The 11389-nt window shown below is 51.7% G+C and overlaps 1 protein-coding gene across 1 annotated transcript in view; it reads left to right on the top strand.

The window, feature by feature from the left end:
* Nucleotides 1-1671: 1671 nt before the first annotated feature.
* ZSWIM5 (zinc finger SWIM-type containing 5) overlaps nt 1672-11389 on the top strand; it is a 100210-nt gene continuing 90492 nt past the window's right edge. Inside the window, exon 1 of the mRNA XM_055815641.1 lies at nt 1672-2373. Within this exon, the coding sequence (XP_055671616.1) occupies nt 1695-2373 (679 nt within the window). The 5' untranslated portion in view covers nt 1672-1694. The remainder of the gene's footprint in view (nt 2374-11389) is intronic.

Below are 11389 nucleotides of genomic sequence, written 5' to 3'. Positions count from 1 at the left end.
CCCCTGAGGTCCCTCTGTGCAGCCAGGGAGGGGCAGAGGTGGAAGAAGCCCTCCTTGTCCCCCCAGGTCCTGCCACCACCACAGCGAGCAGAGGTGATGGGCAAAATGCTGGGCTTACAAGTGCTCCCGGTCACAACAATCCAGTACGGAGAGTGAAATGCCCTTTGGCGTTAAAGAAATGGGGACGTGATTCCTGGGGAAAACGTAAACAAATCTCTTCATGTAGCTGCTGCCTGCAGCCAGGCCCTGCTGCCAGCTAGCACTGATTATCTTGAACAGGACCAGCGGCAGCAAGGAACACCTCAGCCTTCAAGGAAAACCTCTTCCTGACCTTCATCTATTAGCATGTGGCTTATTCTATAAAATGGAGATCTCTCGTTGCTTTAGCTCTGCTGGCTCTCACTACCTGCCTGAGATCTGGCTCCTTCCCTCTGAGTCCTGCGAAGGAGAGACCTTGGGCTTGGATGTACCCCCTGGCATAGCAAAGGTGCATAATTATTTCCTGTTCCCTAATTGCATCGCCCTGTTATTCCAGGAAATGTACTCTTGCTCTGTCAGTAAGAGTAAATAGAAGATCTCTGCAACAAGGGAGTAACTGGTAATGGTCTAGATGTGACTGAACTGCCGATAGAAAGGAAGTGGTCTTAGATTCTCCAAGCACTGAGAATAACAGCAAGAAAAGTGAACCCCGAGATAATGTGAGCTCTGCTCTTCTTTGGAGGTTTGTCACTTAAAATTAGACGGGACAGAAGAAAATTTTGTAAAATCCTGGTAATGGTGTCCCGCTGGATGCAACAGCAAAGCGACCAGCCCAGCAACCGCGCTGGTGAGGAGTCAGTTCTCTGGAATTTGGGGTGCCAACTCAGGCAGTATGTGCTGAAGGACCTGGCTTTAATGCCACCCCACCGAAGAGCACAGCAGAGCTTCGTGGGAGCCAGCCCTGCCTGTGTTGCTTCATCTCCTCTCCCAGAGGCCAAGTGTGCCACAGGACCCGGGTATTTTCTCTGCACCCAGGGATGCTGCAGGCACGTGTGGGATGAGCATCTTTAACCACAGGGCTCTAAAAGAAAAAGCAAACCCCGATGCCCACTGAAGGGTAGGACGCTGCTCTCTGCTCAGCTACCCCGTGTAAACCCGAAGGTGGTGGTGTATGGGTTAGGCCAGGCGCTGAGGCCGAGGACCGCAAGGCTTGCGGCAGCAGCGCTCCCCGGTTGCCACCGGGCAGCACCGGTGGAGCGGTGCCGTGCCCAGCCCCCCGTGCCCCCTGCCCAGCCCCCCGTGCCCCCTTGCTGCCTCTGACTCAGCACAAGCTCCGTGCGCTCGGCTGGCCCGACACCCCTCGCCCCCCAGCGCCGTCGGGACCGCCGACCGCGGGGCACCCCCGCTCTCCGGGCGCGGGGGTCACAGCGTCCCCCGAATGTCCCTCCCCCCGCCCGGGGACACAGCCGGGAGGGCACCGGGGCGATCCCCAGGGGCTCGCCCCCGCCCGCCCCGCGGAGCCGGTCCCGCGGCAGCCCGGCAGGTGCAGGTCTGAGCCGGGGTCCGGCGGGGGGCGGGCAGGGGGCTGCGGAGCGGCCCGCCCCGGCGGGGGCCGGCTCCCGGCCGGCGGGACCACCCCCTCTAGTCTCCACCCCCGCCCCCCCCCCCCTCCTCCCCGTCTCTCCTCCCCTCGCCCGGCTCAGTCGGTCGCAGCCATGGCGGAGGGAGGAGAGGGAGAGGAGCTGCTCCGCCCGCCGCTGCCCGCCGGCGCCCCGGGCCCCAAGCGCCTGTGCTCCCGAACCTGCCCGGCGGGGGGCACCGGGGCCGTTCACCCCCGTCCCGGGGCCGCAGGGGCCGGCGCGGGGCCGGGCGCGGGGGCCAGCGGGGCCCCCCCGGCTCTGGCCGGCTGCTGCCCCGCGGCGGCGGCGGGGACGGCGGGGGCGGCGGGGACGGCGGCGGCGGCGGCGGCGGGGCCGGGGGGCGGCGGCGGCGGGGCGGGCAGCCTGCTGCAGCCCGAGTCGCTGCTGGACGCGGCGGCCAAGCGGGTGGCGGGGAGCTGGGCCTTCGAGCGGGTGGAGGGCCGCTTCCAGCGCATCCCCGAGCCCGTCCAGCGCCGCATCGTCTACTGGAGCTTCCCCCGCAGCGAGCGGCAGATCTGCATGTACTCCAGCTTCCAGCCCGGCCGCGCCGCCGCCGCATCCCCCGCCAGCGCCGCCGCGGGGGGACCCTCGGCCGCCGCCGCCGCCCCAGCCCCGGCCGGCGAGGAGAGCCCCGCCGCCGGCCCGCCGCCGCCCGCCGCCGCCCCCGCCGCCGCGCCGCAGGGCGAGGGGCTGCCCTTCCGCCGCGGCATCCGCCTGCTGGAGACCGGCGCGGTGGACAACGTGCTGCAAGTCGGTGAGTGCCGGGACGAGGCCCCTGGGGGCTTGGGTCGTCGTGCCCCGCGTCCGCCCCCCCCGCTCCCCCCCCGCCGCCGCCGCCGCCATCCCCTCCGAACACTCCAGCCTTTTGTCTGGCGCGTTGTGGTTTGACAGGAAAATCCTGCCCCGGGGGCAGGGACCGCCTTATCCTCCTCTGGGGAGATGCCGGCTTTAGGTTTGGGGGGGAGGGCTGTGGGGGGGGTGGGCTCCCGGCGACGTGTGCGTGCCCGGTGTCACCGGCGTGGGCACCGTCCGTCCAGTGCGAGTGGGAAAATAAAGCCACCCCCCCTCCCCGGGTGCCCGTGGGGGTTTGCAGGAGGGCGCGCAGCCCCCCCCCCCCCCCCCCCTCCGCCCCGGTTTCCCCTCGCCCCGGAACACCCGCCCCGGTCCTGGCCCTTCCACCCGCACACGGGTTTATAAACATAACGCATCTCTCCGGCAGCTCTGAGCGCTTGTCTTTGTCTTCTCCATCAGGGGCTTTCCCCCCCTTGGAAAATCTCGGGGGGGCCCCCGCGCCCCCCTTTCCCCTTGCCACCCCCCCGCACGGGCACCCGCGGCCGGCGGAGCGCGGCGGGACCGGCCGGGGGCGGGGGGCGCTGGTGGGGCCGGGGGCCGCCGGCCTCTGGCTCCCCGCCGGTGGCGAGGGGCCGTGGGAATGACGGTGGGAATAATGGCATCGTGTGTTGTCTCCACGGGCAGGTTGGCTTTTGTGTGCGCTGGCGGAGGGGGATTGTCACAGAGGAAATGTTGGTGTGTCCCCCCCAGTCCCTGTCCCCATCCGAAATCCCCCCTTATATCTCTATATATTCAAAGAGAAACAAATGGTGGTGTTTTACATAAAATAATCCGCTCCTGGTTGTTGCTGGAAGTGATTGAAATGCGCGTTCCCATTAAAATGACATTAGGCTGGAATTTGTTTTGCAAATGCGAAATGTAAATTCATCTTGTGCCAGGGTATGGCGTGAATGAGTGGAGGGAGGGTGGGTTTTGTTGTAAGGAATGGTTAGTTCGGCTGTGGTTGTTTAAAGAGCCCTCCTTCCTTTTGGGGAAAAAAAACCCCTCTGCTTTAAAAAAAAAATAAATTAAAAAATCCATTTTTTTACAGTTTACATTCAGAAGAGCGTTATCAAAACATTTTTCATTTGAGATGTGGAAATAGGAGAGAGCGGAAGAATTCTCCTTCCGCCTCTGAGGATATGCAGTAAAAATTCCTGCAGCACAAAAGGTTTTTCTCCGAGGATATGATTATATACCCTCTTTTGGGGTGAATTAATATTTTTGCCAGGGCTGTGTTAAGATGATTAAGTATTCTGTTTAAAACACTTGGAAACTCAAAACCAAATATTTTTTTTTTTTTGAAGGAGAGGAGAAGCTCTTCAGGAACTTTAAAATTAGGAGGGGAGGGAAGAGAATAGCTGACTGTGGACGATGCTTCGTTGACCTGCCCACCAAGGTGTGGATGCAGTGAGCAGCCGGCCTGGGAGTGGGAGACAGAGTAACGGTTGCCTGAAACCAGGGCTGGTTCTGTATGAAGGCATTTTCTTTCGTCATGAGCTTTTTAAAACGTATTTGGCTTTGAAACGTGGCTCTGACGAGGCTTTAGGCAATGCTGGGTGAGCGCTGGGGTCAGGTATGTGAGGAACAGGCAGGGCAGTCCCATCCCAAAGCGATGGCCAGTACCGGCATCCGGCATCACGCGTGCCCTGTCTCCCTGCGGTTCCCGCTGCTGCTTTGGGTGAGCCAGAGGATGGTCCTGGCTTTAGCGTTTCATATCCCCTGACAAGTCTAAACCATCTCCCCAGCTTTGAAATCGGAGCTCGCGCCCATTGTCCTCCGAACCTTCAGCTTTTTAGATGAAGCAGCATGTTCTGGAAGCACTCGCCGCAAAGTCGGTGGGTGATTTATCTCTTGTTTTTACAGCCCGAGAGGGGCGCGCGGAATGCTCGCCGTGGGAGCTCGCCTCGGAGCAGGGGGGTTTGGGTCTTGGCTGGAGTGCGGCTCTTCTTTGGGCGGCAGCGGGTGGGTGATGCGGGGTCAGACACCTCTGGTTTTGTCCCCCGAGCAGCCCTGTCACAGCAGTCCCTTGCAGCCCTGAGCCAGAGGAGGAAGATTTACATCAAACAAAAGGCTGTGAAGGGCTTCGTGTTTACCCGGGGTGGATGGGAGGCATAGCGGAGATGTCCTCCGCCAACTTTCCACATCCATCCTGCAGATGCTGCTGGAAGGTGAGGTGGAAGAGCTCCAGCCACTGGAGACACAAACACTTTGTGGCTGTGTGTGTGTTTGCAATTAAGATAGGAACTTGGTTGTCAGCTTATATGGGAACCATTATGTCTTGGAAAAAAAGTAAAACCCCAACCCTGGCTTACTTGATGTTCACCAGCGTTAAATCAAAACTACTGTTCCCCTTGAAGGATCTCTTTAATGGACACCGCCAGCTCCCGGCATCACGACCTGGGGTTTGCACAGTTGAGATTTGCTGTTAATAAAGATCAGATGTTTGTACAGTTGAGTTTCTGACTCAGACCTGTGAAAAAATAAGGATGGTACGAATGTGAAATTCCTTCTCTCTGTGGTTGGAAAAATCACTTTGAAAACCTGAAAGCCAAAATCCGAGAGGAATGACCTTCTGGGAGATGGAAGATGGCGTGGAGGTGTGAGGGTTGTGCTTGTGGGGCCAAACTGCTTTGGGCTCCAGCTCCCTTGTGCTTACAAGGCTGGCAGGTCTGAAAAAAACATATATGCCACATTATCAACCTATAATTCCTTCATGCTTAGTAAAACTTAAACGAGGCTTAAACCCTGATCTCACTGGAGTCATTAAATTGATTTTTTTTTTTTTTTTCCTGCTCAAAGAAAGATCTTGGATGTTGAACACAGGCATCTTTGTCTTCTTAAAAACTGCTTTATTATTATGTGTACAGATCCCGTCTTTGTGTGTGTGTGGTGTGTGGGTTTTTTTTTTTTCTTTTAATTTTTAGACAAATGACAAAAGCATGCAGGAAAGGAATGCAGAAATGCCAGGCTTAATATAAAGCATGCAACTGCACTGCATGCCGGGAATCCTAAAGGATACAAAACCTTTAACGACAGCGGTTAATTTTTAACAAGTTCACTTGCATAAATATTTATGAACAAAAGTTTTTACACCATTATCTCTTGGGTTTTTGGAGAGAGAAAAGACCTTTGGTGGATTTTGACAGTTAGCTGTGATCTGGCAGAACAAATTAATGTTTCTCGCCTGTGCTCCTCAGTATGGTATAATACGGTTTGCCTTCGAGTCGTTGTGGCTGCTGATGGGTGGGCAAGTGTCTGTGGCAATTTTAGGTGGGAATTCTCTTTTTTTTCATTGCTTTTATGATTACTCATGAGAGGAAGCATCGAGCTTTGTGTTGTTCTTTGCATTGCAACCAGCCGCTTAGGAACCTATATGGCATGTGCTGCTTTACCCACAGATAAGCCTTTGTGCCCTGGTGGGGAGGTATGCAGTCCAGCCATAAGTACATAGGCAGAATTTACTTTTGCTGTTAGGGTAACAATGAAGCAGGGCTTTAAAATGCGCTGGCTTTGTAAACACTTGGAGGGAGCCTGGTGGTGTGTGTGTGTTTTGGTTTTTTTTTTTTTTTATTTATTTTTTTATTTTCAAGCCTGCTGTTAATTCTGAACACTTTATCTGATGCTTTGCAGGTCAGTCCTGGGTGCCTTCCCATGGTTCCTGGTCTGGTGGTTAAGCTGGGTATCCAGGCATGGGGGATTTTCTGACCCTGCTTCAGCAGCCTTCTGCCTGGGCAGAGGTTAAGCTAGAACTGATACGTGTAAATAATACCTGTAAATGCATTTTAATTGGAGGAGTTCTGATTTGGAAGCCTTTTGTTACACTGTAGATTTCAGCTTCTGTTGTTATATATTTTAATGATTCTTTTTGGAATGCATCTTCAGAAGTAAAACTATCGATGGGTTCCTATGCTCTTAACGTGGCTGAAACTACTTCTAGGTTTTTTTCTCTGGAACTACTTTTAGGTTTTTTAGAATTATTTCCCCCCCCCCCCCTGAAAACGCTTGCTTGTAGGCAAGCATTTGGTTTCCCTCCCCTGTGACCTGGTACGGGGCAGAGTCTAAATTTGTATCCAGTTGTTTTAAAAGTCTAGGTGGCGTGCTGCTTTATAGAGCTGTTTATTTTGGGGAAAACACTTTGATGGGGCTCTCTAGGGCTAGTTGTGGTTGCTTTTGTTTTGTGTAAAGATTGGTCTCCTCCTGGGTCTAGATTTAAGACTGTATCCAGGAGGAGGAGGTTTGGAAGGAGCGTCATGGGTCATGAAGTACTTTTCTGTTATTTTTTTTTTTCCACATTGAAATTTGATGTCCCATGTCAGGGTGCTAACTAAGAGTTTAGTTTTTCTGTACCCTCTTAGTTTTTGGGTGAAGTGGTTGTTGTGCAGCGTGTTTCCAATTTGGTAATTTTATGTTATTTTTCTTTATGGGTAGATTACTTTGTCCTACCATATTATATTAAAATACTTTAAACCACATAAAAGAGGCCAGCAGAGGTTCACTAGCCCTATCATGATGGAAACTGTTGAACATCTTAAATATACATTAAGGGCTTTATGTTTGTAATTATTTTTTTTCGTAATCCTTCGTTTTAATTATATATGTTATTAGGCACTAAAACTTATGATCTGTTTATTGCTGTTCCCTCATAGGTGAGATTTCTTGAGCTTCTTCTGGGCTGTATTACAGAAACTGGAACTGGAGATGATGAAAACCACCAGAATTTCTTGCTGGTAGTGCAGGGAGAGCTAGGAAGACTTTGACAGCTGGAACTTTAACTTTCTTTTTTAAAAACAGATTTATTTATTGGCTTTTGAGTCTTTTCTTTTTTTTTTAAGAGTATAAATAGACTTTCTGAAGTTGGGGCACCTTTTTAACTAGGTGGTTAATTACTCCAGGCAAAATGATGCTAGCTTAAAGAGGCTAGAAGACCTGAAAAATAAAGCACAAGAAACAAAATATTTAGTGTTGGCTTTAAGAATAAATAGGTTTGAGGCGTTTTTTGAAGAGAAAGCATGACAAGGCCTGGTTTCTGGCTTGAGCAGGCAATAGGAGTTTGTTCTCAGCTTACCTGTGCTTTATAAAGCTTAGCCCAGGTGAGGAGCTGGCTTCCTCCCCTTCTAGCTCACCCGTCGCTCACAGCAGATTTTAATTTTGCTCACATCTAGAGGGAATCTTTTAGGAAATATTTAACTGTGCTAAAACTGCAGTAACATAAACCACATGTGCCTGCGTGCTTTGTTTCTGAAGCTTTGTGCGAGGGAATGTGCTTTGCTGTTATTTGATGCTCGCTTTGATGTTAGATGTTTTATGATTAGTCCCTCTAACCTCAGATAGGACTTTTGGAAAACTTAAATGAGCTTGTCTATCTGATAGCTTTGTAAAGTCACATTCAGCTGTGAATCGTCTCCTGTGGTGTGTCAGTTTTTAATTTTCTTTGAAAATACAGATATTAAAAAAAAAAAAAATCCAAACCTTGGTAGCATTAGGGTGGAAGAGAGAGTTCATTTCCCCCTGCTGCCCTTGAGGCTGGGAGAGCTGGTGCGGGTGAGGAGCTGAGCAGGGATTTCGGGAGGAGCAGCATCTCTTCATCCTCTCAGGGCAGCCGAGCCTGGGGATTTTCAGTGAGAGGCCAAGGCTTGTTGCTGCAGGGTGATGGCTTGTGCTTAAAGCCGGTGGATTTTCTCCTGGAGATGTAGGGGTGCTGCTGTTTCTCCCGGGGATGTGAGGCTGTGTTCTGTCCCTTTGGGCGCTCTCTGAGGAGCCAACCTCGTGTGATGTACTGGGCAAGGCAGTGGGGAAGGAGCCTCATGTGCTCCCCCATCCCCTCACAGTGCTTGTTTCTTCTGGTGGGGTGGTGGGTAGGTTTGCTGGAGACCTGGGGTGCTGGTTGAACCTGTGTGTGTTCATTGATCTCCCCATCTGTGGCTGGTGTTGGTGACTTTATTTTGCAAGGAGCCAGAGGCAGGGAATAGCTGTCTGAGGGTATCGAAATGAAGTTCTAGTATGTCCTACCTTACATTTGATGCTGTCTGGAAGAGGTTATGTGATGGGGTTGTCATACTCCTGGTCTTCTGGAGATGAGAGGAGGGGAGGAAAGTGGCTCCTCTGAGTAACTGGTTCCTCCCTCTGCTGAGGTTTGGCTTTCTTTGGCATCAGCCTCAATAGAAACCAATCCATTTTCCAGCGAAAACAAGACCTCAAAGATGCCAAACCTTGGGTATGTTAATAAGTGCCATTGGACAAGTCTACTTTCTGGATGGAGCCAGGATGTGGGATGGTGGTGGGGAGCTGTCCCTGTGCACCCACACTGCTGCCAGGGCCCTGGAGGTGCTCTCCTGCATGCTCGGAAGAGCAGGACTGAGCCCCATTTCATTTTTCACCTGGTGTTCAGAAGAGTAGGGTTCAACGTACAGGCTTGACCTCTGACTTCTTGTGCCTTTGCAATGGGAGTTGGAAATAGCCCTGATAACATCTCGCGGAGAGATGCTGGTTCTGCAAAACGGCTTCTTGCGGGATGTGGAGGGGGAGAGCATCTTCATGGTTCTACAGTGAAATGCCCCAGGAGTGAAAATTCAATTTTTCAGAGGCTTTTTTTCTTCTTAATCCTGATGTTTAAATATGAATAGACTCCACTTGGTTGGTGTGGTGAGTGTGTTTTACTAAATGCCGAGGATTCACCTGTGCGCGACACCACCACATTTCTCTCCAAACGGATTTTCTAGTGTTGCGTTTTAAGAGCATTTGCTTTTTTGTCTCAAGCTTACAGCTTAGGATTTTGTGCAGGATTGGGGTTAGTCCTTGTAAAACGGTGCATTTAAAGTAATGCACAAATTAATAAAATCCTGGGCTTTTACTTGTCGCATTCTAGGTGCATGTTGCCAGGGATTTTTCCCCCCTTTTTTTTTTTGTGTGTGTGTGCATTTCTCACATCATTAAAAACAAAGCCACGAATGTGCTTAGGAGGCAGATCTGCTGGGATGCCAGCTCGTAAGAGTTGCATGTGGCTGTGTTGGTCCAGCTTGTCATCTGCAAGTGTCCTGCTGTTGTCGCCCCTGGGTTCAAAATGGGAGGGGGGGGGTGCCTGTGTCCCCCTTGCGATGCCCTGCTTATCCCTGGATGCCCGTAATGAGCTGCCTGCACCAACGCCACCCAGCTCGTTTGACTGGGGGCCGCTAATTGTTACTGAGGTTTGCTCAGTGGGATGCGGTGTGGTATCTGCCTGGCTGCTGTCTTTGCACCTGGAGACGGTGCCCGTGCCCTGCAGCTGCTGAGGAGGAGGGATTCCCCGTGGGAACGCCGGAGACTTGGTGTCTGGGACCTTGGCAAGGTCAGGACAGGCTGTGCCTCTGCTCCGGATGCCGTCCAGTAGCTCTGGCCTCCATCCTTCAGCTGATGCCGCCGTGTGGGTGATAGCAAATGGGCAATAGCCATTGCTTGTTACTGGTGTGATGTGTTTTTTTAAAGGCAGGGATCGCAGGGGGTGCCGTGTGCTGCAGCCCTGGCTGTGGCTGTGCGGCTGCCTTGATGAAGATGAGTGCCCTGTCAAAGGGATGGCAGAGCAACAAATGGATTCCCGAGATAAATAAAATTTGCATTAATGAACTACAATGGCTTTGGATGCCAAATTTAAAGAAGTGTGTCTGGAGGATGAAAAATAAATGTATTTTCTGCCTCACTCGCTGGTTCTCGTCTCTTTTGATTTTCTTTATCATCAGAAAGAAATTTTTAATTTTTTTAAAGCCAGTTGTGTTTATTTTGGTTACAGTTCATTGGCTGCTCTGTGTACAGAAGCTTTCTCTTGAAAGTACTGAAACTATATTAAAAGTGCTTTTGGCTGTCATCTTTTATTTTGCTTCTCCTTCATTCTTTTCCCAAAGCTGGGTTGTTGCTGTATCAAATGCTCTGAAACTGTCTGGTAGCATTTTCCCTGCGGTGCTCTGTATAAACTGGAAATAAAAAGGGAAGAAATTGCAGGATTTGGATTTCTGCAGCTTTTTTTTTTTCTTCCCCCTCTGTGTGTGTGTGTGTGTGTCCATCCCATTGAAGTCTGAGCAGCTGTCTCCATCTGCACAGCCCGCTGATGGCATGCACAGATCTGTTTCTTGTGATTAAAAGGAGAAATAATACCCCAGTGTTCAGAGAGGGGCTGGGGGGTGAGTGGGGGCCTGGGGAGCAGTGCTTCTCCCCTCCTGCCTGCTTGGCCCAGGACTAAGGGCTGGCAGCCTGGCTGCTCTTCCCTGCATCCTTGAGGTTTTACATCCCTGCAAAAGCAGCATCCCAGGCCGATAGCGGTGAGCTGCCCTGCGGCAGCATCTCCACCCGGGGGTGGGGTGGGGTGTGGGTGGGCTTCTCCATCCTGCACCGGTGACCTGCAGAGGCCCCAGGGTTTTTAATCTATTCTAAGGATGTCGAAACATTTCGGTGGCGCTGCAGCCGCTCGCTACCGGCATGCTTTGAAAGATACCCAGCGAGTGTCAAGCATCTGTCTGTGAAGGAGGAGGAAATCCTCTCCCCCCCCCCCCCCCGCCGTTATTATTTTCTCCCGATTGTCTTCGCTTGGTGTGGATTTGGCTATTATGGGTTTGTAAAATAGAACTATATATGACCTTTTATCTTACAAGAAATAGGTTAAGCCATTTTTAAAGAAAGTGGTGGAGTCAGCAGTGCTGCTAAGGAGCTGCTTTCGCATGGTTGATAGGCTGTGAAGCCGTTCAATGGACTTTGGTTTCAGAGACAATATCTGTTTAAATTAATCTTTGTCAGATACATGCCACTGCAGACAATTCAAATTCCATTTGCTTTCTGATCTCATAACAAAAAAGCACCTTACACTGGTTCTTTTATCGTAAAATTAACTTTTGTCTGTGTGTCCTGGAAACAGGGGTGGCATAAAATCTAGTTAAAAGGCTCTGTTATAGGAGGATTCTGTTTCTTTGTAC

This window comes from Falco peregrinus, chromosome 10 (genome assembly GCF_023634155.1).
Source record: "Falco peregrinus isolate bFalPer1 chromosome 10, bFalPer1.pri, whole genome shotgun sequence".
Taxonomy (NCBI): Eukaryota; Metazoa; Chordata; class Aves; order Falconiformes; family Falconidae; genus Falco; species Falco peregrinus.
This window is presented reverse-complemented; position numbering and strand designations above follow the sequence as displayed.